The following is a 27,422-nucleotide window of genomic DNA, read 5'->3' as shown; positions in this document are numbered from 1 at the left end:
AAATTGGGTCAAAATGCTGAGGGAAACACCCATAGCATGAAAGCTAAGTGTTTCCAAAAACCCCATCTAGATGTGCCTGACCTGGACAAGACCAGGAGGGAGCAGAACAGGACTCTGACACTAAATGGGCTGGAAAATGGCAGAAGAATTTCATCCCGCACTTCTCCCAAATTTAACTTCCAAAGCTAGGGCTACTTAAGTTCGAAGTTTTAAAAAGCCAAAGCCTCTGGAGTTCCACGGTTGATGCATAAATAATAACTCAAAGCCTTTCTCTCCAGAAAACCCCTCAGCACATTCCCCTACAGCACATAAACCTTGAATCTGCCATAACCAGGGTTATGCCCTCTACAGTGAAGCCCTTTCATGAACTCAAGAACTGAGAGCAGGGGGAGGAGGGGCAGTCTACACAATGGACCTACAGGGGAAATCTCGACGCTGTAAATTATCAGATTTTAATGAATGAGGGTTGGTTTCCCATTTTTACTTACGATGTTCCTTGCTGGGGATTGGGGTGGGTTTTTGAAGGTGCATCGTATTGTTCTGTGGGGAGGAAGATACAGTCAGAACAGCATGGAAACACGAGGTTTATACAACCGCTCGCTCTAAGTTCCCTCTTCTCTGCTTCTCCCGGTTACCCAGGCACATTACCAATCTGCACGTGACGCAGCCTCTCAGGCACAGCATTTACGGTCTCCTGAAAGAATGCTTATTCGGAAACAGAAGGGCAGCAATGGACATTTTAGCCAGAGCCACTCTGAACACAGAGCTTAAGAGTGGGATCCAACCTGCTCTTAACTGAGGGGGACGGTTCCTGTTCTTGGTGACAGTCGACTGGAGCCTCATGGGTGCACCATGACAATTCTGTTCTCAAATCCCACCTGGCTTGACTCTCAGGTCCATCTGCGACTGCACAGCCTCTCTCCCACACCTGTCCCTCCTGGAGACAATCTCCCATGGCCTAATTCATTCACTTAGTGCCTATTTATAGACACCACAGTAGAAACCAATATACGGACATCTCGCCCCGTCTGCAAACGTGCTTGCAGTTGCCCGAGGGACACTAAACAGGCCTACAAACATCTACAACCTAGGGCAGTCTGAGGTAAGTGCATGGGGCAATTATGTAAATTTACTGTCCTGAGATTCCAGGATAGCAATGACCAAAGGCAAATTACGGAAAGTTTGCAATGGCTGGATCAGAGAGAACGTGTGGGGTTCTACCAGAGTGAAGACCTCCAGGAAGGAGAACCCATGAGGAGAGGTGGAGGGGTCAAGCCCTGGGTCTGTCCCAGGTGAGGTTGGGTGTACAGTGTGCAGCGGCCAGCAGGAACACCAGTGAGAGCCAAGCTCACAAAACCGGATCCAGGATAGAAAGTTCAGGGAAACAGCAGAGTGCTGCAGAGAGACTCATCCCTGAGGACTGCCCTGATGTACCCTAAAGGCGACCGAAAGTAAGGCAGTGTGCCAGCCGGGAAGCAACTAATGTGTCTGGACACAGGGTCCAGGGGACCAATGTTGGGTGAGCTACTCTTAAACCCTTCTGTGCTTGCAGTTACCCACTTTCTCCTCATGGTGGCAGCAGCTCTCACACTTTCAAATTGTCCTGTGGCCTAGACATCTAGAGCCACAGAACCCAGGCATTCACAAGGACTCCTGAGAGAGGTCATCCTGACCTAGCCGCAAACTGGAAATCTTTAGGCAGCCATGGGGTCTAAGCACAGACATAAGAAGTAAGATACTCATATAGAAATTCACACACTTCTCTCCACAAACTCCAAAAACATAGGTTTTGGCCCAATAGGCCCAGTGTTTAAAACAAACAAACAAAAAGAAAGGTAAGAGTTCACTGAGTGGTAGTGGAACATAGCTTTAATTCCCACATCAATTAGCAATCAAGAAAATGCACCACAGTCTCACCCACACTCCAGTTGGGTTGGGGTATTTTCTCAACTGAGGCTCCCTCTTCTAAAGCAACTCTAGCCTGTGTGGAGTTGACATGAAACTAGTTACACCCTTCATGGAGGTTGCATGCTCGTCCGTACTTCTCGCTTCCTCATCCGACGGCCACAGACGCTGCATTCTCATTAGGATAAAATTCTCAAAATACCAAGAGAAAGAGCAGCACTCCTCCAAATGATCTGAGGTTAGAACTCTGTGAAGCAACCCCCCAAAAAGCTAGCAGAATCTGACAGCCCCAAGGCCACACAGGCCAAGAGGGGCTTCTGCCCGAATGAGCAAAAACCTTACGATCTGTCACCAACCCAACAGCGGGATGGATTAAAGGTTCTGTCTGTCTAAAGTTAGAACTAGCAGCCACACAGCCGTGGCCCACAGGAAGCAGAAGCCTCGGGGACAGAGAGAAGGAAAGAGGCGTTCAGAAATCCTGCCCACAGCTGGGTTAGCATTCTACTTCTGGGACTATGATGTTGGTTGTGCATCCTCAGACTGACTGACTGCCCGGGTATCATCTCCTCAGGTGGCCATCAATTTCAAGGAGCTGTTTGACAATTCACAAAATACTGGGGCATCTAATCCGGACAGGGTGGAGAAGCCATTGGGTCTGCCTCCTTAACAACCTGACAGAGAACAGTCAGCCCTGTCTACCAGCGTCAGACAGCAGAGTGAGCCAAGTTTCATGTTCTATGAAACCACTGATGAGCTAAATACAGTTCCAAGGACACAATACCTACAGAGTTGGAGTCAACCTAACCATGTGTCAGCCAGGTATGGTGGCACAAATTTAATCCAGCAGAGGCAGGCGGATCTGAGTTAGAGCCCAGCCTAGTCTGCAAAGTGAGTTCTAGGACAGCCAGGGCTACACAGAGAAACCTTGTCTTGAAAAACAAGAAACAAGGGATGGAGAGACTAATTGGTTAGGAACACTGCTCTTCCAGAGGTCCTGAGTTCAATCCCCAGCACCCGCATGGTGGCTCGCATCCACCTGTAATGGGATCCGATGCTCTCTTCTGATGTGTGTGAAGACAGCTACAGTGTACTTGTATACAATAAAATAAATAAATCTTAGAAACAAACGAACAAAAACTTTAAAAATGTTGCATGTAATATTAACTAGTATTTGTTTAGAATTTGACAAAAACAGCTCACTTCCTATTATACCTACAGAGTGGCTCTGGGCTTTGTTTTGTTTCGTTCCTGTGGGCATTTGCTATGAGTGTATCATTACCAAGTCTGTTAACAATTTTTAAAAGCAAAAGCAAAACACGTCTCTCTTCTGAAAGGCGATGCAAACTGTAGGCGTTCACTTACTTTGGCTTTGGGTTGCAGAACTGATGTGCAGAGGATCCTAGGAAGAAAAGTTCACCGTTAAAGCAGCACCGTGCAGACTTTATAGCAAACAACAGTTGCCTAAAACTCAAATTTAGAGAAAAGCGTACCAATAGTGACTGGGACAATTGGTCTATTCACCGCCTGCCTACACTTATATGTCACCACATGACAAAAACTGACCGCCTCCCTCCTACATGCCACTGTGTGTGTGCCACAAACCGCCCGGGCCTCTAGTCAATCGCCAGTCACACTGGACAGACGAGACAGACGCTGACCAATCTGATCTCTGCATGGAATCACTCTCCTTGCTTCCAGGCTGAGAATTTACTTTTTCCTTTGGGTTTGGACAGTTGTTTTTGCATGGCTTAAGGCTTTATTTGAAAGCCGTTATTAATGGATCTTCTTTGTTTAAAAGTATTGTTATTAAATACTTTGTTATATATTGTTAAATAATAACAATACTTTGTTAAAAAGTTTAAAAATATTAAATACGGGGTTTGTAGGTAGAGTGCCTGAAAACAGGACCATGGAAAGGGTTCTTAGAAATCTGAATGTGTGCACATCCGGCCAGACAGGCCCCAGTGCTCAGGATACTTTCTGAACGTGTGCAGTGGGAACTGAGAGCCGGCTCATGATTGGGAGGGGTGTTGGCTCTTCCACAGATCAGAGTTTGATTCCCAGCACCAACAGGATGGTTCGCAATCATCTAATACACCAGTACCAGGGGAGCTATCAGCCTCTTCTGGTCTCTGTAGGCACTGGACACACGAAGTCATGCATGCAGGCGAAAAACCCAGACTCAGAAAATAAAACAGAAAAATATTTTTAAAGTATAAGCCAAAAAGAAAGGGACGGCTGTCTCAATACACCACTGAAAATGTGTCAGTAGCCTGTTTGGTTGTTATGGAAACCAACATTAGTGTTAGCTGTTCACTTAAAAAAAAAATTGAGGAAGTGTGAGATAAGCAAGGTTTGTATTTGCACACTCATAGACGCATGTGTCTAGAACCCAAACTCTAGTCAGTCTACCTCACTTTGTTTCCCTCTCCCTATATTCTCTAGGGGATAAGCCGTCAAAACAGAAACTGGATTAAGACGTTCTGAATGCTGCAAGATGTATATAAAGCCCTATACGATTCTTACCAACATGAGAAGGAGAATAAAGTATCTAAGAGCCTTCTGAAGTACCGTAAAAGCCAAACTGTGACCTTTAGCCCAGTCTCCAAAGATTCCAGCCAGCAACGATCAGAGCAACACCCTGTATTCTCATGGTGGAGGATACGGTACACCCGGTACTCCCTCTGCTCCAGGTATCGTGCCTGTCGTGATTTATGGAATTACCTTTGTAGGGAAAGGAAATCTGGACGGCTCGGCTGTACTGGGTGTGTGTATGGCAGTCAGAGGAGACGGCCACGAGTGGGTCATTTCCTAGAAAGAGGTTTGGAAAAGGGAGAGAAGGCAAATAAGTGGATCATCAAGTTAGTTTTGAACTTACAACTTCGAAGTGGACTTGGAGATCCACAAAAAAAAAAAAAAAGAAAAGAAAAAAAAATCTCAGAGGCTATTATTCCATTTGCTTTCGGGGCAATGCTTGTATTAGACTACACTGGAAACTGAACTTACAAAACTGACAAAGACCAGCTTAAGGGCAGTGGAGCAGAAACTGAACGGGCCCAGCATGGACGGCCATCACAGTGCACAAGAGCTCAGCAGGTGCCAGCAGGGCTCGGGCAGCCCTGGGCAGTCCTGGGCACCGAAGCAGCAGGCGGTGAGGGGAAGGCTGAGCCGGGAAGGGCCCCCGTTCAGCACATTCTGCCCCCAGCTTCTCCACTGCGCTTCCAGGAATTATTGAAGTTCAAAGGAAGAACTTTCCGGCTGGACTTAAACAAACAAGTCATTGAGGCCACTTGCTCCGCTCGGGAGGGTTCTAATAGATTTGACCCTTCCCTGGCAACACCTTCGGCGGGCTTCAGAAGCGGGACATTTACTTTCCCTAGCTAAACTTTAATAGTGACTCCCTATTTCCTCGGTTAAAGGCTACAAATTAGTATGTTTCTCAGCACAATCGGGGAATTTCCGTTGCTTTGCTTAAACACTTGAGGGGAGACGGGTATTGTTGATTAAGCACATAATCACAAACGTGCACATAAGTGTGTATGCACACGTGCACACAAACACTTCTGGAAGAGAGCTAAAATGCTAGATAAGCATTTCACAAATGAAGAAGCTTACTTTTTACAAATTTAAAATTAAAAAAAAAAAAAAAAAAAAAAGACCTAAATGACTAGCCTAAGCCCCGCAGGAAGCCAAGGCAATGAGGTCACATAATCACAGTTAGCTGCAAAGGGACCTTAATAATCCCTGCGACTCTGTTCCCAAAGGCAGACCCTAGTCTCACCGCATGGCCTCCTCTGCATACCACACTCCGTCCTAGCACCCCATGCTCAAGGTGCCGCTTGACTTCCCTTTCGGTGATGTCATCCCAGCTCCCCGATAACCCGAGGTGGCACATGAGGGAGCACACACATGCAGTGCCTCGCTGGCCCTTCCTACTGCCCCTGTGAGCGGCCACAGCCACAGGCGAGAATGTCGGCCAGCATTGACTGAGCTCTTAGAGAGCTCTTAACCACCGAGCTGTCTCCTCAGCCCCTGACGTGGGACCTGAGTACTTCCTGTTAAGAGTGTACTCCTGTCTCATCTTCTGCAGACCATCTGCTTTGCCCTAACTGGATCAATGTCAGCCAGGAAGAGTGGCCTGAATCCTGGGCTGCAGACATCACTAATATATAAACTCTGACCGCTTATTCTGTGGGAATTATTTTGGTAAGTGAGTGGATACCTGAAGGCAAAAATACACCAAGTAGAAACTTAGAGGGAGGGGGTGATTTTTTTGAAAGGCAGGGTGTGTAGCAACTCTCCTGCCTCAGCTTCCTAGGTGTTGAGATTTGAGCATGCAACCCCAACCTCAGAAGCTGCACCACATTCAACTGAAACAGAGTTCCAGGCACTTCGATCAGACGGCAGTGAGCTCTTTGCCGTTTGGCTCGGTCAGTGTACTTCTAGGTGTGGAAGTCACCGAAGAGCTTGAAACATCATCCGAATGTTTCCCGATGATAACTAATTACAATTAGTGATATTTGTGACTTTTAACTACCAATCAGTCCTAACATCACCTGAGGCCTGAGAAAGCTGGCAGCTGAGAGGTACAGTAACTCTTGTGGACTCTAGGCCGTCTGTGGTAGTCCGGAAGAACGTCCATCTTCCCAAAACGCCTTAGGCATTACATTAGGGAAACTGGAGCTTTAGTGAGACTCACAATGGAGAGTGTAACCAATATTCCTGTCTACTGGCTGCAAACAGCAGCACTGCTTAGTATCTTTGCAGTGAAGGTGGGGGGTATCAGAGTCAAATTTGGGGCAAATATGTATTTTAGAAAAAAAAACAATGAACAGTAGAGATTAAAATCCACAGATCTAGAACTTAAAAGAACCAAACGTTACAATAAAAGATACAAGAGTATCATTAAGACCAACAGAAGCAAATCATAAGCCATAGAGGAAATAAGAAACACAGAGGAAACCCCCCCGCCCAGGTTTGCTGCTGAACTGCTGAACACAAGCAAGAAATTAAGCTTGAAATTCCTAGGAATCAAAGAAAAGAATGGGTCACGTGACAGTTTGTGCAGTTTCCTCTGACTTGAGGGAAGAAAACTCATAGTTCAAGAATCTACTAAGGTTAATTTTGTTTTGTTGTTTTTTAAAGGAATACATTCATTCCAGTGCAAGAAAACCAGAGCAAGTGGGTAATGTATGTGTGGGCACATTTACGAGAGGTAATGGGCATAATGATACATTTACAACAGCAGGTGGGTAAGGCGTGTGACGATACACTTACAGGAGGCAATGCACACAATGATACATTTATAGCAACAAGGTGCTCACAGGACCCAAATAAGCAAGCAAACAAAAACAACCCAACGTGGAAGTCTGAATATGACCCTCCATTTCCGTGTGTGCATGCGTGCCTGTGCGTCACAGGATCTCACTGAGTGTCCATGGCTGACCTGAGTCACACAGATCACCTTCCCGCTTCTGCAGTGGAGTTCTAGCCTAAAGCCTACACCATCACACTAGCGTCCACTCATTTCAAGTTTCAAGATCTCAAGAAAGAGGTCGTATGTACCAGGTTTCACTGCATAAAAAGCTAGACCATGGACACAGGGCTATTTAATGCTGTGCCCGTACAAGGTGTTTCTTCTCTGGGAGATGAGCACAGCCCTCAGTCTTTATGGGAAAGCAGAACTTGAGGAATTCTAAAAACACTGATCTAAATTCTTGTGGTTTGTAAACGTCATCTTAGCGAGTAAAATCTTCGAGAGCGCTGACGGGCACTGCTCACTAGAGTGGACTCTCATGGGTGTGCATCTGAGGGGTACGGTGCTTCTTCAAACGATACAGTAATTATCAACTCACCTTCAGAATCTCTTCAACACAGTGGACTTCATTGGAGTACGGCTGCTGCAAAGGAAGCAAGAGAGAGCTCGAGTTAAAAGCCTCGCCAGCGCTGGGAACTGATGACAGTGGTGGGCTGGCTTCAGGGCCCACCCTTTACTACTGGAGCGCTAGCAACTGCCCTGTGGAGGAAGGCACCATCAACTTCATCCTAGGGAAGATCCGGAAGCTGGAGGCACCCCCTCTGTCTGTATTCGTGTGCGTGTACGTGTGCGTGTGTGTGACATCTATGTAGGTACTCCCAGAGAAGCCAGCGAAGGAGGCTGTCACAAACCCTGGAGCTGGAGTTACACACTAGGCTGTAAGCTGCATGGCAGGGTGTTATGAATCAAACCCGGGTCCTCTGGAAGAGCAGTATGAACTCATAAATGCTAAGCCATCTCTCCGGCCCCCAAATATTTGCTTAAAACTAAAACTGAGCCCTACCTCACTTCCACTGTAATATTTACTTTCTAAAAGCACATGAGTGAACACGGACACGAATGTGTGCACACACCCACGTGCACAAGCCTTTATGTGCATATAGACAGCACAGGGAGAGATGAGATGGGAGTGACCTGGAGCCGAGACTGACTCCCTTTGCCTCCATCTCTTCTCTGGCTAAACAGAAAGCATCAGATGCGGCAGCTACTGCAAACTCCAGTTTATAGTCTGCATGGACTTTTAAACACAAAGAAAAACAAAAGGGCTAAATAAATCCAAAACAGTTTTCCTACGTTAGAAACGTGGAACACAGCCCACAAATCTATCGTTTTCAGTGGAACAGCCCCTTCTGTGTCAATCCTGAGCCCTTGTACACACAAGTGTCACACACCCTGTGCCCTTCATCTCTCTGCTGCCACGGTGACCCAGAAGGCGATGCCTCGGACAGAACAGCACCCCACAGACAACAGGCAGGCACAGAGAAGCCTTTCCTCAGCTTACAACTGCAGAGTGTCCCATCCTGTAGCATTGGATGCTGATTCACAACCGAGGGTTTATTAGCCACCATTTTGTCTCCTTCCAACTTAGGAACGATCTAAAGAAGACAGTACAGCCAGGTCGAAATGCAAACGCAAAGCGAGCTGTATGTGTTCACCAAGTACCGAGGTGACCTGTGGATATTGTTGGAGTTTCTGATTTCTGAGACATGGACAGGAAGTTCTGGGGTACAAGGCATGAGGGTTGAGGTCATTCCTACTCCACGGCATCTGTCAACTCCCTCCTTAGACATTCTACATGCCAAACTAGCTTTTAGTTTCCAAACTCCATTAAAAGATGTCAAAAAACCTGGACCAAATGCTAGTGCCACATTCTCAGCATAAATGTCAGAAACGAAAGGAAAAAAGAAAAAGAGGGAAAAAAAGAAAGGCTGTTTTCACCTGGGCATAAAATATGAATAGACACTGGTCTCAGTGACTGACACCCATTATTAGAGAAAAGTTACCATCAGTAGTGCACTCGAATCAACATAGAGACTAGGACTCTAATGTCTCTGAACTACGGTCCCTCCTCCTGCCTGGGGCTGAGATGGGGAATGCCCTTGAAACAACCGGCAGTCAACGAAAATGGTGAAGCATGGTCTGACTGAGGACCAACCAAAGAGCTGGCCAATTCTTTCCAAGATCAGAATACAGTGGGCAGTGACTCTCCAAGGTGCATCCTCCTTAGCGGTGACATCATGCTCGAAGAATGCTAAAACCAATCCTCGCAGCCTCTAATTCTGCTTTCCCGGGGATAGCATGATTCCTGGTGCTTTCTCCTGCCCACACTCACATCCACACACACCGTGACCTGCTGTGGTGTTAGTGTTCATCCCCTCTCCCCTAACCCACCTATGTGCACCTGGCTACCTCTGAACCTATTATATTTAAAAGGGCTGGTGAGATGGCTCAGTGGTTAGAGCTACTGAGCCGGATGATGCGGTCAGTGCCCACAAGCCAGGTGGCAGAAGAAGAGAACCAAATCCCAGTTTACCTCTGACCTCTGCATTTGTCCTGTGCCCCGTGCACACCCACATACACCATGCATGCACACCTGCACACTCACATACACCATACGTATGCACGTGCACACATACATATACCACACTCTACCCTGAGTAATAAGAATAAAACAAAAAAGAAGCAAGTCTCTCAATGTTCATCCGAGAGTTCGAATCTCTCTCCCTTCCCCCCAAAAAGCAAGTCAGAGAAGTGCATCTTTCTGTAGTAAGGATGGGCTGCCTCTGAAAGGAAACTTCCAAGAAGGAAGGAGATTCTGAAAGAAACCTGTGTGCTAACCCTGCTCTTAAAATCTACAGGCGCACCCCCACCCCCCACCCCCGTGGAGCTCAGGCTAGGCACCGTCACTCCTGCCGAGCAGAGCCAGGCTCTCCCTGTAACGCTTGCCCCATAGCTCAGTCCTGGCTAAGAAGCTGAAACTCAATAGTAGATTTATAAAATGATTCCTTCTGGAACACTAGATGATAAAACACAACAGCAAAATCAATAGTTGGTCAAGAGGAGCAGGGGTCTCCTAGGGGTGTGCAGGCTAAGGCTGACTGACTCCCAGATCTTCAGTCCTATCTCCACACTTGGCGTCTGTGTTCCAGGAGTAGGTAGGCCACCGCTGCTGTACATCAGATGACACGTCACACGGGATTCTATATAGAGACCAACATTCCACCACGGTGACTTCCCCACTGGGGTACGACCATATAACTCTAGAACAACAGCCCTACTTGACTAAGCAGAGAACACGGCAGCCGCTTATTGGACTCAGGCTATCCTCGGCACTGCATTAAACTTCTTACATGCTATTGTGTCCTCAAACGGATACCATTGATTACGAAATCGATCGCTAGCCTGGCATGGAGAAAGTTGCTCCACTCTGCGCCCATCGACCCTGACGTCGCTATTCCGAAAGCCTTTAGATCAATTCAAATGTCTCAGGGGGTGGAGTATGGTATCCAGTTTCATTCTCATATCAACCACTGTGGTAGGCAGTTTTTACAACAGGCAGATTAAAAACGGTCACGCAAGGTCGCGCAAAAGCTCTGAAACAGCCGAGCCGAGCTTAAAGATCCTGTCAAACTGGCTTCCCGAAGACGGTGCCTGAGACAGACACGCCAACCGTGGAGGAGGAGCGGGTTTCTGTTCTGTGCGTGACCAAAACCATTTGTTGAGGAGTTCACACTTCACCCCCCCTCTCACTGCTGGTCACCCACAAGCTCTAGAAACACAAGAAGCAGAATGCTGACCATGGCCTGAGAAAGACACCTGGTCCTGACACCAAAAAATGAGGAGCTTCTTGCTAAGGTCTTTGGTTTACTACTGAACGAGCGGAATAGAAGAGACAGCTCGCCGCCCAGACTGAGACCGGCACCAGTTCCTGCCCTGCTCGGTTTGGCGTCAGGTTTCAACAGAATGGCACTTTTACAACAATGCTATTTTCATGAAGGCTTACCGGGAAATGGGGGCCACAGAGGCTGGATACTGAAGAGGGAGCCAGATCCCGGCCTCTCTTCTTTGCTCGGGACCAGCTCTGTGATCTTGGATACAATTCAACCTGTTGGGACTATTTCCTTATGGTGATAAAGGAGAAAGTTACCACATCTAACCACCTCACAGGAGCAGCATGAGGTCGATGCTCTGCCGTGGAAATGTAAGAGCTGGCAAAGGGAATCAACGTAAGGAAATGTCCAGTGCCAACACGAATGATCAAAGTATTATTTAATAATGTGACCGACTGTTTCGAAAGACATTCTAACCGTTTCTCATAGACATTTTCTTCAAATACACTTTCTCCTGGACTGCTGTCTGCTGTTTCCCTGTTCCACTGGCTCTGTGAGTTGAGTCTCCTGTCGCCCTGCCTGAAACTCTCCTCCCCTTCCGTCCTCCTGCTCAGGGGGAGGTGAAACCATGCTCTACCGATCCCCTTTGGCCATGGTGTTCCTGAGACCACTCCCAGAGACTGCTATAGCATGACTCCCCCAGAGTCGCCTGTACTGTGTCCCTGTAGAACTGCCCCAGACTTGTCTCTACACCATCAGGTTACCTCCTCTGCTTCTTCTAGGTTACAAGTTCCAAGAAGGCAGAGGGCGGCCCACCTGACCACACGCTGCCTGCCTCATAGACGCCACTAACAACATTTGCTGGTCTATCCGTTCTTCAGACATAGAATTCGCATTTCTGGGGCTGGAGACATGACTCTGTGCTTAAAAGCACATGCTGCTTTTGTAGAAATCTGGGTAGGAATCTCAGAACCCATGTATCTCTAAGTCCAGTTCCGGGGAAGCCAGCCCTCTTCTGGCCTCTCCACAGAGAGGCACACCAAGCATGCACACAATGCAAATACACATGAGAAAAAAACCTAAAATAAATTTCAAATATGAGGGCTTTGGAAACATATTAGGTACCATAGGCTGTTTGAATTATAAAGCAACACTTGAGCTAATGAAGTAGAAACAAGCGGATGCCGGAGGGCAGGAACTATCTATCCCTAGTTCTCCTTAGCAACACTGAAAATGCTGATTTAAAAAAAAAAAAAAGTGCCCAAGTGGATTGGCAACAAGACAAAAAACTAACACAACCTCACCTATGGGACAGATGCAAGGGGCAGGGGGAGAAGAACAGAGTTCAAAACCCTAGCATCCCTTTGGCAATGACTCCCAAAAAGGGGGCTGGAGGGCAGGAGAAAAAAGGAAGAGGCTGTGTGAGTGAGCGTGTGGAAGCCAGAGATGTGGGTGCCTTCTCTACTGCTTCCTGTCATATTGAGGTAGGGTCTCTCACTAAACCTGGTGAGAGGACCCTGGTACCTGCCTGTCTCTGCCCCTTCTGTCCCCAAGCCAAGCATGCGCTATCCAGCTTTTACGTTGAGTTCTGGTGGGCCCAACTCAGGGCTTCATGGTTACATTGTAAAGATTTTACCTGAGAGCTATGCCCCCAGCCATCCCATCCTAACAAATTCTAGATACATGTATCCTTTGAACTATAGCACTGATGTTTCCAAACAACATGGTTACAAGGTTTCAGATCAGTCTGCAAACATTTGAGATCTCTGACTACTACAGTACAGATAAAGAATTATTACACAACTATGATAACGGACAAGGAAGCTCCATATGCTGAGGAGAATATATGACATTGTATATAGGACATTACCGATGAGGTAATACCATAACTATAAGTAACAGAAGAAAAATAAATAATCTTTTGTCAGCATTTGCATAAGTCCAAGTGTCAGACTGGATCACAGGTTTAGAGTTGCCTATTAGGCTTAAGATATGACTAAGAATAATACACAAAACAATAACAACATCAGTGTCATCTAGAAAGAATAAGCTCCTTTGAGATTACAACAGGAAATGTTTAAACTGTCTATCTGCTTTTAAAAACAAAAAAACTTAAACCCTTAGTGATAAAACAAAGAAACGTAACAAAGGGGAAACCAAACCAACAACAAACAGAAACCCCACCAACATTAGATTGAAATTAAAACCGTCTCGAGGTCCACCACCTGCTTCCAGCTCCTGACCCTTCATGACCCTTCCCCTATGGCTGTGTTCCTCCCTCTCTGTACCCTTCTGTCCTCAGCAGTACTAAACCTGCCCTAGTCACCACACAGCAGGGCACTGAACTGCTGCCTCTGGGTCAGCAGCCACCTTCCCAGAGTGGACTGAGGCATAAGCGTCGGGCTTGAGCCTGCTCTCACTTTCCTAACGAAACTAGAAAGTCCTGGCTTGAGAGAAAGGCAACTTTTAGCTCTCTTTCTCATTTTAGCACTTAAGTACTGAACAAGGGACAGAGGAGCTCACTCTGAGAGAGGACCTCAGCTGGGCTTCCCAGAACCCACCGAAAACTGACAAATGACGTAAGTCTGTAATCCCCACTGCTCCTGAGGTAAGACAGGGGCAGAAACAGGCAAATCCCTGAAAGCCTGAGGACTGGCTAGCCTGGCATACAGAGAAAAAAAAAAAGAAAAAGACAGACAGACAGACAGACAGACAGAGAAATCCTATGTTAAACAAAGTAGAGGTTGCACTCAGACATATGCCCCATGGCACATCCTTGCTCTCTCTCAAACATGCTCATGCATTTCTATAAGCACCCATGCAATGCCACATGCACACGCACATGCACACGCACACATTGGGGCACACATACCAAATAGATGAACAAATTATAAATAAGTATTGAATGTATGAATATGTGTGCAATTCCACATGCATGCACACATGCGCACACATGCGCGCGCGCACGCACACACACACACACACACACACACACACACACGGGCACACATCCCAAATAGGTGAACAAATTATAAATAAGTATTGAATGTATGAATATGTGAAAGACACAAAGCCTGGACTGACTGTGATAAGGGAGAAATAAGACAGTGCGTGTTGAAGTCAGCGCCATACATAGAAGTTCGTGCAATTATATGAGGATGCCATAATCGTCATTTCTGAGAAAGATTAGAGACAGAGACAAAAAGGCCTGACCGAACAAGGCTGCACATAATGATAATTGTATTCCGTGAATAAGCAGTAAATCACCTGCATGGCTAACTTGGCTCAAAGAACAGGCTTACACCGCTTGGGTGTGCCCGCTTCAGCCGGAAGACACAATAAAGGTACAGGCATTACAGTTCCATGGCCCTTGGGCAATTATCTTTATGTCAACTTCCATACCCCAAACTTTAAGAGGTTTTTAAGGCTCCTAGATAGGTGTACGGAAGTTCTTACAGGCCAAATTAAAACAGTAACCACAACACATGTACACACAGGCACACTCACATACATACATACATACATACACACACACACACACTGGATGTTTGAGACAATTAATAAAAAAATAATTACTAACGCACTCTATACAGTTGTCTTTAATTGATAGGATGCTATGTAAGTTGACGTCAACAGCTAAAATCTCCCCTTAAAGATTTTTTTTTTTTTTTTTTTTTTTTTTGGAGCTGGGGACCCAACCCAGGGCCTTGCACTTGCTAGGCAAGAGCTCTACCACTGAGCTAAATCCCCAACCCCATCCTTAAAGATTATTAATGGGGCTAGAAAGATGGATTAGCAGATAAAATGCTCACTGCTCCTGAAGAATACCCAAATTTGCCCACATGGAATGGTTCACAATCCCCTCTATAGTCTCCATGGACACTACTCAGGTGTAGAGACACCAACCCACACATCATTTTAAAAATATATTTAAAAATATTTTTTTAGCAAGGGTACCTTGCATCCCAGCATCAGGAGGCAGAAGCAGTTCCAGGCCAGCCTGGTCTACAGAGTGAATGAGTTCCAGAATAGCCAGGGCTACACAAAAAAACCCTATTTAAAAAAAAAAAAAAAAAAAAACCAAAACATATAGAACATTTTTACTGAAGATTATTAAACATGTCTCATCTCCCTAAAAATGGTCCAAAATGTAGATATGTTTTTGATTTTGTTTTTTAACTTACATTTATTTGTGCACATGTGTAAACATCTTGCTGGGTACATGTATATCAAGGTGTGTATGAATAGTTAGGGGATAATTTGTAGGTAGTGGCTCTCTCCTTCCATGATTTGGGTCCCTAGGCTGTCTCCTCCAAGCAGCATGCTTAGGTGGGGTAAAGGAAGGGTGAGACAGGAGCTCAAAGGATCCTAGAAGCTACACACAGTGAGAGCATGCCCAGTGAGAGTGAGTCTATGTGCACTGGCACTCCACGCCATGTGGGAAATGAGGCCTACGTCCCTACCTGTACTCTTTTAGGGCTGGAGACATGGCTCAGTGGTTAGGAGCACTGACTGCTCTTCTAGAGGTTCTGAGTTCAATTCCCAGCAACCACATGGTGGCTCACAACCATCTCCAATGGGATCAGATGCCTTCTTCTGGTGTGTCTGAAGACAGCTACAGTGTACTTATATATATAAAATAAATAAATCTTTAAAAAAATTAGACAATTTCATGTTCCTTCCCCTACAGTCATTTGATCGCATAACTGTAGCCACTTGTTTTAGTGTCATGAAGACAGTTCATTTTTTCTAACACCCATGAAAATGTTGGGAAAAAAACTCAACCTGAATTAAGCAAATTATCCCATTCTGCAAACCCCATTTAGAGTTCTGTTAAGGGACAGCAACATGGGAAATTCAGAAACTTGGAGTTCTGAGTCTTGCGATCTAGATTCATAAGTAAGAACAAATTAATGAATACCGTTCTCCCCATGTAGATAACATCCACTCAACATAAATATGCAAATGATAATGAAGAAGCATCGGAAACGCCACTGCCCCTGGATTCTGGCTTCTCGTACCTAGCTCCCAAGACTTGGAGCATCTGCAAGGTGCACTGAAGCCAAATGAGAAGGGCTTTACTAGTGTTGATGCATGCGTACCAACTAGTCGATTAGCTCCTTACGGAACAGTTGAGAAGTTTGAGTTCATTTAGAAGTAAGAACCTAGATGAACAAATGGTCCAACAAGACAAGAGCGACATCGCCACCCACTATTCGAGAGCACATCTAACCTCAGATGTTTCCAGCCTCCTAACTGACTGAACTATCTATCACCACTAACCACACAGGGTGGGGAGCTGAAATCCCCAGTGGGGTTTTGCCTCTGAAACATTGGGCTTTTGATGGCCGATCACGTGAGGCCCTGTGAAGCCCATTGTAGATATAAACCATGAATGATTTACTGAGAATGGCTAAGTGGGCACTAGAGGGTGGGAAAAACCGAAAACACCACAAAGAAAAAAGTCTAGACATCTCATTGCGGTGATAATAGGAAAGAAAAAGAAAGAAAGAAAGAAAGAAAGAAGAAAGAAAGAAAGAAAGAAAGAAAGAAAGAAAGAAAGAAAGAAAGAAAGAGAGAGAGAGAGAGAAGGGAGAAAGAAGGAAGGGAGAAAGAAAGAAAGAAAGAAAGAAAGAAAGAAAGAGAAGAAAGGAAGGAAGGAAGGAAGGAAGGAAGGAAGGGAGAGAGAGAGAGAGAAAGAAAGAAAGAAAGAAAGAAAGAAAGAAAGAAAGAAAGAAAGAGAGGAGACAAGTTATTTCATATGGCCTAGAGTATCTGATCTATTTCTTTTTTTTTTTTTTTTTTTTTCCAGAGCTGGGGACTTAACCCAGGGCCTTGCGCTTGCTAGGCAAGCGCTCTACCACTGAGCTAAATCCCCAACCCCTGATCTATTTCTTCTTCCAATGCTGCTTACTTTACCTTTAGAACATGAGAGAGGTTGCTTTGAGTGTGCACATCGACTGTGCAAACATGAGAACCTCTTCCAGCAGAGTGTATCACTGGAAAGAGGCTATGAAACCATGGTGGTGTGGCACCGTGTGCTCTGCACCCCCCGCCGCCCTGCCCGAGGACATGCGCATGCACGTACATGCACATTCTGGCTCTCTGCTGGTCCCGTCCCTCACAGATCATATTAACCTAGGGTTGCTATCTGAAATAACAGCACTACGTTACTCTGTCGATCGCGGGATGTTTGCAGAGGCTTGCGCCTACTCTGTAAGTGGTTGTGTCTGAGTGGCACACAGCGTTTGGAAACCATGTCTAATTCCATGTTTCATGGGTACTTAGACCTTTTTTTAAAAAAAAAAAAAACCTAAGCACAGGTCGAGGCTACGGAGGCATCAAGCAATAGGGAGTGTGGGTGGGGCTTCCACCCTGGATGAGGGAGGCTAAAGACACTGAAGTCACAGGAATGAGAAAAGCCTTTTAATCCACGCCTTGTCAGGAAGGACGGAAGGTTTTATCCCGGGTTTTCCGCGGTAATCACAGTGTCTCCTCCAGGCTTGGTGTGGCTTGTCTGTCTCCTGGCATCGATTGTATTCAAAAACAAAAAACGAGAATCCAGTGGGGAACAGGCAAGGCAAGCCCTGCAGAGGTAGGCCAGAGGCACAACTCCAGCGGGGAAACAAAACAGCTTCAAACTCCCATGGGGGTACAGGCACGGTAACCAACACAGGAGGTGGCAGAAGAGACGGCCTCGGTTTCCGCGTACTTAACAAGAAACAAATGGATTGCCACGGCATAGGAAAATCATCTAGGGAAAGTATAACTTAATTTACTATCATGCACCTGCCTGACATGTGGCAGGCCCTGGGTTCAATCCCCAACATCGCAACGACAGCAAAGGCTATAAGAATATCATAGGTGGTTATAGACCATTTATTTAAGACTAAATTTAAAATATATTATTGCTCCTGCACGGCCTGTTTAAAACCAAGCTCAAGGGGACGTGGTGAAGATGTGGCCCTGTGTCTAGCAGCGAAACCAGTGGCCTGGATTCCACAGCAGGACCCTGTCTGAAAGAAGGACCGGTGGAGGAAAGGAGGGAGAGATTTAGAAAAAACTTGGCCCTCACACTGAGTCCTAGAAAAAAAATCTGCTCTTTTCCTGGCTTATCTTTGTATATAAACGTGTCCTGGAAGGATGGGTAAACTACATAAGATTTCTGCCTAGGTCACTTGTCACTTGACGGTCACTTACAAACCAGTCAAAAATAAAAATATAATTATATTTTGTATTATGTATTTTCAGGAGTAAGGTAAAGGCCGGGTGTGGAATATGATGAAGGGGGATTGCCAAAGCTCAAGGTTGCCCTTAGCTACATAAACTGTGTCTCATAACAAACTTGTTTTAAACCAGTGCTCAGTATCTGAGAGGGAAACATTACTTGCAAAGCACACCAATACTTTCTGATGATAGGCTATTCTCTGCCATTTTAAAAGCCAACAAAACCACCTTGTCCCTGTTTTGGAAACATGAAGCAGTCATCAGATCCTTTCAGACGCCTCTTCCTTCACATCTGTCACATAACTGCTTCTGCCCGTTGACCATGGGACGTACAGACTGGGCCCATGGCTCTCAAACTCAGATCTCTAGAGCTGTGCAGAATGCACCCTTGGGCTATTCAAAGGACAGCCCCGTTCATCTCAGTTAAAAATATTCTTACATTTTCTGTCTCTTGGGTATATACCCATCCCTTCCATGCTCGATGCAGAATCCAGAAAAGAGAGACTCTTAGAAACAAGAAACCATAGCCACAGCGAAACAAAAATAACCTCCTTTCGAAGACGAACTGCCCCCCAGTTATACCTGACCCAACAGCGGCCTTCCTGATAACTCCAGACACCTGGCGCACAGCCCGTGGGGAAACAGTGCTGGGTGTACCCACTTCCTTCCTGACATGGTAATTACACCAGCAGCTGCAGGACGAACTGGGACGAGTAATAGTTAAAAGCCCTGCTCGAGGTCCTTTCAACCTGAACTTCTTTATTTGATTTATTGTAATAAGCACCATGCAGCCAACTAGAATGCTCTCCCGTACGGCAGTGCAAGTGCGCAACCTCAGAGGGTTCCTGAGCACGTAAGCCTTTTAGTCAACCTTTGAGAGTCATCTCCACAACCAACAGCTGGTCTGGGGATCAAGACAGTTTCTCCACAGACTTCTGAATGAAATAGCTACAATGCTGTAGTTAAAAAACAAGAAAAGTGGCAGGTGGGTGCACACATCTCTAATCCTAGCCCTCAGCAGGCAGAGGCAGGTGGATCTGTGAGCTTCAGGTCAGCCTGATCTACAGAGTGAGTTCAGGGACAGCCAGGACTACACACAGAAACCCTTCCCCCCCTCCCCAAAAAAAAACAAAATAAGCAAACAAACAAAAATGCATAATTATTGCAGAGGACCCGAGTTCTAGTCCAGCACCCATATAAAGAGGCTCACAAATGTCTGTGACTCTTGCTCCAGGAGAATCTAATACTTTTGGTTTCTGTGGCACTTGCACTCATATGTGGGTACGCATATGTGTGTGTGTGTGCGCTCGCACACTCGCAAGTGCTTACACTCTCTCTCCTATTTTATCTTATACATATCTATTGCACATGTGCACACGCACGCGCACACACACACCTAAACTAGACTCGAATTTAACATACCTATTGAAAACCAAAGCACTGAGGTCTTTAAACATTGTTCGATTTACATTTTGTCTTTTAAATGATCGTTAGCTTCAATGTCTGTCTTTTCAGCATTTGTCATATCACTCATTAATTCAGGACCAGTGTTTGAAGGATACAGGGAGAAAAAAAAACCATTAGCTATGGGAATTTCTGCTTTTAATTGCCATGAAATACATTGACAATATACATGTAGTCAGGCATGGTGGTGTAATCCTGTAATCCCTACACTCAGGAGGCAGAGGCAGGAGAGAATGTTCAGGCCCTACCTGAGCTACACAGTGAGACAATGTTTCAAAACACACAATAACAACAAGTCTGGCTTTGCTACAAATGTGAAACTATGTATACTGTCCCTATCTTCACTATTACTACTGTATAAGGAGGGCAGGCAGGCTCCAGAGTCCAAACAACAGCCACACAAATCTCAGGGGGTAGCCCAAGTCTCCTGGGGCAAGCCAAAAAAAAGAAAAACCAAGAAAGCTGTCTGTTACCTATCAGATGTACACAAAGGCAAAGACCCTGGAGGCCCGGCATGCCTGTAGCTGGCTTATTTATCTTGTTCCAGTCGTGCACACAGCAGACTAAACCAGGTCGCACCGATTGATTCAGAAAAATGGGGAGAATAGTCAAAACACACATACGTTTCTGTTGAGTCCTGGCCATCATCTTCCTGACTCCATACCCTCTCCCTCTAGTTTCTGGTCTTCCCCACTTGAACTCTGGCTGGGTATTTACTACGGGGCAGTGGGGCACTTACCTCCCCGAGCATGTCTTAATGCCTTCCTACATGGCCAAAGCTTTCCTGTCTCAACACCTGCCCTGCCAGCCCTGCTCAATGCCACTAGGTCGCTGCTGTTGGTGTGGCGGCTGCAATGGCTGCCCAGACGGGGGAAGAACTCGGCATGTCTTCCCTGGTACGGAGCCATAAGAAGCAGGAGTGCTCCCAGGCACAACTCCCCTGGCTCTGCTCCTAAAAACGCTCTCTCAAGTACAGCGTTGCTTAGCAATGTCTGCCTTCCCCCTGTACGTTTGAAATTGGCAACATCTGTCCCTTTGGCAATTTTGGACTCATGCAAAGCACCATGTGCAAAGTTTGAAAACATACAGCTTCACCAATGGGCACCCGCCCCTCCCCACTGGCTCCCAAAAAGCCAAGGCTCCAAAATGGCTTACTTTCTGTTCTGCTTACAAGGACAAGAGAAAGATCAGTGGGTCTTTACAGCGGCTGATGGCACACAAGCAAACTATTTAAGCCACCGGTGGGAGCTCCTATTAAACTCTGCCTAATAACTAGTATGCTTGCACAATTACACCTGGGGATGTGTCTGAAAGAAAAACCTCATCTGGTTAACAATTTCCTTTAGAGCAAACTCTGTCCTGTGGCATTATGTGTGTGTAGGAGTCACCAGTGATATAAGAAGCCGAGTTCTGGAGTAAATGCAGCCATCTCCTTCCCTCTCCTCTTTCTCTTCTCCCTTGAACTGGAAGTCCAAGCTAAGACCTTCTGAGTGGTAAGCAAGTGCTTTATTATACACCTCTGCCTCACTACATGGTGATATTCATAGTCACACTATACTCAAACTTCAAGAACACAATTAGCAAAAAAAAAAATAATAATAATAATAGAGATTTCAAAATAATCCTGTCATCTCTTTGATACTTTATCAGTCATCTTAACATTTGCTGAGGTTATCACTACACACAAGTTCTTCATAGTGCTGCAGCCACATGCATACGACAAAGATAAAATATAGATGAAATAGCCTAATTCCTCCTATAACTTTCAAAGCCTGCTAGGAATTGAATGGTGCTCTGCACATTCAAACTCTTAGCATATGAACATTTTTGTTCCTAGTTGAAACAAATCAGGCTACAATTTCCTCTTTACCCTGAGCCAACCAATTTTGATATACTTGGAGCAAGTGTTTTCAAAACAATTCGGTTGAAACCAAGTTCTGGCTACAAAGGGTAGGCTAGCCACTCGCTCTCAAGTCTACTGGACACAGAGAAATAGAAGCTGAGGTCATCTTCCCTGCACCCAAACAAAAGGTCCTCGACTACACACAATGTCACTTGAGACACATACATGAATTTAACATGCTAGGGTCTCCACCTCATCTGGGACCCTCACCTGATACCTGCTGGATGCAGATAGACTTTCCTCACTCTGTTCTGTAAGGAAAAACATGAGCAGATTCTTCAAACTGTAAGAGACTTGGGGTTGGAGGGATGACTCGGCTGTTAAGAGCACTGACTGCTCTTCCAGAGGTCCTGATTTCAATTCCCAGCAACCACATGGTGGCTCACAACCATCTGTAATGGGATCTGATGCCCTCTTCTGGTCTTCTGAAGACAACTACAGTGTATACATAACAAATCTAAAATTCAAATTTAAAAAAAACTGCAAGAAATCTTAGATGTCAAGGTCATTTCTCCAGAATACATTCTGCCTACAGTAGTGCTGATGAACACCACTCTGATAGCCATGCAAGCCACCAGCCCCTGCTCTACCAGGGATCAATTATTAGTTAAGCTAACAGCATCAACATGCTCCTACAGAATACATCCCTAATGAAACATAGGCCCCTGGGGGGAGGGGTATGGAGGGGATGGGTAGACAGAGTCTCACTATGCAGCCTTAGCCATCCTGGAATTGGTTATGTTGATCTCCAATGTCCTCAACCTCACAGAAGTCTACCTGTGTCTGCCTCTCTTGCGTGGACCTGCGACACGGACACTCTTACCCTGACACGCCCTTCCCTCCCTCTCCCACTCTCCTCAGCTTCCTCACCTCCCCACACAACCACCTCTTAATTTATGCAGCCACCATCTCTGTATCCCCGAGGACGCCATCATGACATATGCCCTCAACATGCTACTGATAAACTCTGAATTAACTTGTGTGGAGGAAGAAATGTTATCATTTTGGAGGGTGGGATCCTGTGCTCTAGGGGATAAGGAGGAAGGAAGCAGGGTGGGTGCTGTCCACCAGGCGAGTGCTGATAAAAAGTTGGGGCCGGGAATAACTAAAAAACATCGCTCAAGTCACAAGTTGCACAAGGAAAGGGGAGAAAGGCTTCTCGCAAGGGGCTCCAGTGATAAGGAGAGGACATCAGGCAGGAAGGTGTGCCCCCCCCCTCGCCTGCTGGAACAATTTTCACTCTGTAGCACATACTGGTCACAGACTCACAGCCACCCTCCCACCTTAGCCTCAACTGTGAGATTACAGCTTTAAGGACAAGCAGCACTGTACCTTGTATGGTCTGCATGGCAACGACACTATAAAGCAAACACTAGGATGTTCGCTCCCAACTATCGTAAATTGCCTCCATTCTGAGGTTTCTAACATGATTCCTGCTCTTCCGGACACAACGCTACCCCCCCCCTTTGATATACTGTGGTGACCTCCAGCTATAAAATTATTCCGTTGGTACCACGCAACTGCAATTCCGCTACTATTATGAATCATAATGTAAATATCTGATATTCAGGATATCTCTGATATGCGACCCCAAACCTAGAAGTCATGACTCGCCAAGTTGAGAACTGCTGCTGCTTTAGGACAAAAGCCACGATCAATACTAATTAATAAATAAGGAACTAATATGATAAGCAAAGGAAATAAAACAGAGGCGATAACACCCTGTTTTGCAAAATCATCTGTAGCTTTGTTCTCCTGTAGTGAATGACAGCCTGACCCACTGCAGTAGCCTGGAGGAAATCTTTAAGTCCCTGGACTGTCTTCATCAGTGAATACATTGAGGCTGCCTTCTGCTCCAATCTCCTTTGAGCCCTATGTAACCAACGAGCTTCAGGACAACTTGCTGGCATGGCTAGACATGAACTTGAAACAGTTATCATGAGATAGACGCTCAGCTCACTTGACACCAATGCAGAACCATGGTGGCCTGTCACCTTGCATGGAACAGTGTGGGGCTTGCCAATCTTGCTATCCCCGTAGAGTTCCTACCTGCATAAGGATGAAGGAGAGCTTGGCCAAGAGATGATGGCCCATCGATGACAGTGGCCACCTCCTTGGAGCATCAATGCCAAGACCAACATGACCTCAAGTCCCCACTAGGGACAAAAGCCACGAGCCTGTCTTCTGGGAAGCCCAAATCTGCTCCTGCATTGGCACGGCTGGTCCTTCAAGGGACAAGCCCAGGACGAAGCCAATTATCTACAATTCCTTAATGGGGAGGGAGAATATGACCTGCACGTCTTGAGCAGGACCAGTCTGATGACAGAAATCCAAAGTCTTTGGCTTTATCTCCACAAGCCCCTCAGCCATAGCCCCAAAGACCACTGCAGATCCTGCTGCTGCACCCGAATCATCTGCCATTTGGTGTTTTCCAGAAGATGAAGAGAGTGTACTTTTTTTTTTTTTTTTTTTTTTTTTGGTTTTTTTTTTTGGGGGTGGGGGCCGAACCCAGGGCCTTTTGTTTTCCCGGCTGGCGCGCTACCACTGAGCTAAATCCCCAACCCCGAGAGTGTACTCTTAAGAATCAGTTACTGAGTCTGGAGAGGTGGCTCAGCAGTTAAGAGTACCTCTGCCAGAGGTCCTGAGTTCAATTCCCGGGAACCACGTGGTGGTTCACACAACCACCTGTAATGAGATCTGATGCCCTCTTCTGGGTGTCTGAAGACAGCTACAAGTGTACTCACATATATTAAATAAATAAATCTTTTTTAAAAAAATTTATTACTGAGCTAGAGAGATGGCTCAGTGGTTAAGAGCACTGACTGCTCTTCCACAGGTCCTGAGTTCAAATCCCAGCAACCACATGGTGGCTCATAACCATCTGTAATGGGATCTGATGCCCTCTTCTGGTGTGCCTGAAGACAGCTACAGTGTACTCTCTATATATAATAAATAAAAATCTTTAAAGAAATAAAAATAAGAAAAGTTAATTACTGCTTTGTTGGGAATTCAATGTTTCCAATGTTTAGTGAAAACAATAAAATCAAGAACTCAACACGGAGAATACGCTCTTTTAGATGTTAGCAACTAAATACACTGTTCCATAGAGAGCTCCTTAATGGGGGCAGAGTCTCCTTCCTTCTCTTACAGAGGAGCAATATGGAAAGAGACTAGAAGATCGTCAACTCTTATTGAAGAGTCTCTTACGAACTAACCGCAGACACGATTTTTATACAGCACATTCCTCATTTTGCCCAAAGTATTTCTAGAAGGCCCTTGGCCAGTGGCACAGGGCATGAGGCAATCTTGCCGAATTATTACTTTGGTCTCTGCCATGGCCTGTGTGACTTTGGTAAGTTGGTGCATATCACCTAACAGATCACCAGAAACATGAACCACAGTGCCGTCCATCACTGCATGGCCTGCGTGGGATGATGGGAACTACAGGTGACATGTAACATATCCCTCTCAACGAGGTTCGGAACGAGCCAGTGTGGCCCCTCAGCAGCTGATTCACCGGAAGCTTGAGTGAACATAAGGGAGAGGAAGGATCCCGCTCTTCCATCACCTTCAAGGTGAGATCATCTGTCTTACTAGAAAATTAAGCCCAGGCTGCAGGAAAGCATGTCCAGGGTCAACGATTCCCAAGTTACTAGGATACCAGCTAATGATGCCTTTGTGGTTGGAGGAGATGAGTCAATGTCCCACCCAGTGTGGCTGGCGGTTTCCCAGGAAAAGGGATCTATTCCATGCAAAACACTTAAGACTGAATCCTTGTCCACATTAACGATTTCATGGCGTGCCATTAAAAACACCCGGGCATGATGGCACAGGCTTTTAATCCTGGCACTTGGGAGACAGAAGAAGCAGGTGATCTCTGGGAGTTTGAGGCCAGTCTGTCCTACATATTAAGTTCCAGGACAGCCATTGCCATATTTAGAGCAACCCTACTTCTCTACACATGCACATAATATCATCACCACCACCATCACCACCACAGAAAACACATAAAAACCCTCTCATATAGAAAACCCTTGAGAGACTTAAAGACCAGTGTTGAAAAGGTAAGGAATTCTTTTTCAAATAATCCTGGGGCTGTAGCTATGACTCAACAGTCACTAGCACTGGCTACTCATGCAAAGGACTCTGGTTCAGTTCCCGGCACCCACAGAGAGGAGGCTCCCAACTGCCTAAAAACTCCGGGCTGGAGAGATGGCTCCATGGTTAAGAGCACTGACTGCTCTTCCAGAGGTCCTGAGTTCAATTCCCAGCAACCACATGGTGACTCACACCCATCTGTAATGGGATCTGATGCCCTCTTCTGGTGTGTCTGAAGACAGCTACAGTGTATACATATATAATAGATAAATAAATCTAAAAGAAAAAAAACAAAAAACAAAAAACCTCCAATGCCAGGGGATTGAACGCTTCTTCTGGACTTGGTGAGCACTGTGCACGTGCGGTATACATTCGAGAAAAAAAAAAAAGTAGGTAAAACCCAAACATACAACATTTTAAAATGAATAAATTTTTTCAAACTCACCTCTAAAACAAGTTGTCCCCAGACAAATGTCCTAACTAGAGAATATCATTTCACGTCCTACGATTCTCCCTTTGGTGAGTCAAACGTGTTAGGGGGATTTTCATTCAGACTCCAGCTCAAAAGCAAATTAGGTTAGGAAAGCTTCATGGTGAACACAATATGGCAGAAACCCGTTTTCAGAGTCCCCACTTGCGTTCAAACAAAACAGACACTGACTGGGACCTGTAAATGCTTGCCTTGTGGAGGAAGAGGCGAAACAACAGTGTGGGCAGAGGACCTGCTAGGACAGGAGCATGGGGGAGAAGCCAGCCTGAGAGTCACAGTGGGGATGGGGAGCACCGCAGGAACACCACCACTGGAGGACAGGAAAAGCTCCAGTTCTGAGAGGAAAGCAAAGGGCAGGCAGCCCTGGCACTGTTCACCTGCCCTCTCAGCTCTCAGGGAGGAGCTAACTAAAGACAAAACCACTTCCATCAACACAAAGAAGGCAAAGGGTAAAGACAGGGCCATAGGTGGGCACCTGAGGCAGAATTTCCTGGGCCCCTAGAGAGACCTGAGCCAATGGGTTTCAGGCCAGGCTGGGCAAAAATAATCAGACCAAACAAAGGAAGCCATGGGGAAGGAGTGAAAGCTAAGCTCACACAGAAGCAGACATCGGGTTCAAGGTCAGCCATAAAGATCTCAGGTGTAGATAGCGCAGGGAGGGGGAGAGAGGTGGGAGGTTTTCCATGGCTATTCATCGGGTAATATTCACGGGACTAATAAGCTGGCCACAGAGAGAAGGCGATCCAAGAGACCATTGCCAATGTCCGTGGCGGTTACAAGGAAAGGGAGATACGGTGAACTAGATCTGAGGTAACCATGCAAACTTCTACAAAAGCCCCAGGACAGTGGATGAAAGGAGGCGTGGGAATTCTAAATGTTTAAGGCTAGAAAATATCGTCCGTGTCCTTCCCCTCTTCTAGCAGCTGACACCTCCTTGATAAACATCACCAGGTGAAGGCAGAGCCCTAGGAAGAAACAGGACTTCCAACAGAGACAGAGCCTGTCTAAAGAGACAGGTAAAAGCCAGCCACAAAGGAGGAAGGTACACGGTGTGTCCCATGTTCGGAGACATCAAGTATGAAATGACTTGGCATGCTTTCCTGGGTCATCCGATGGCGCAACCCAAATGGCAGAGGCCCAAGAGGTTGAGAGAAGACCCAGAGACAGTGTCTGCCCGCTTCCGGCTAC

At 46.0% G+C, this 27,422-nt stretch overlaps 1 protein-coding gene across 1 annotated transcript in view; it reads right to left on the bottom strand.

Moving 5' to 3' along the window:
* The window catches only part of Aff1 (AF4/FMR2 family member 1), a 159,641-nt gene that overhangs the window by 32,130 nt on the left and 100,089 nt on the right, over window positions 1-27,422 (bottom strand). Inside the window, exons 5-8 of the mRNA XM_032916179.1 lie at window positions 7,761-7,805; window positions 4,630-4,716; window positions 3,268-3,304; window positions 489-540 (exon numbers count right to left, since the gene is read on the bottom strand). Coding sequence (XP_032772070.1) covers window positions 489-540; window positions 3,268-3,304; window positions 4,630-4,716; window positions 7,761-7,805 — 221 coding nt within the window. The remainder of the gene's footprint in view (window positions 1-488; window positions 541-3,267; window positions 3,305-4,629; window positions 4,717-7,760; window positions 7,806-27,422) is intronic.

Source organism: Rattus rattus, chromosome 11 (assembly GCF_011064425.1).
Source record: "Rattus rattus isolate New Zealand chromosome 11, Rrattus_CSIRO_v1, whole genome shotgun sequence".
In the NCBI taxonomy this organism is placed as follows: Eukaryota; Metazoa; Chordata; class Mammalia; order Rodentia; family Muridae; genus Rattus; species Rattus rattus.
Note: the sequence above shows the minus strand (reverse complement) of the source record. Positions and strands in the feature narration are given on the sequence as shown.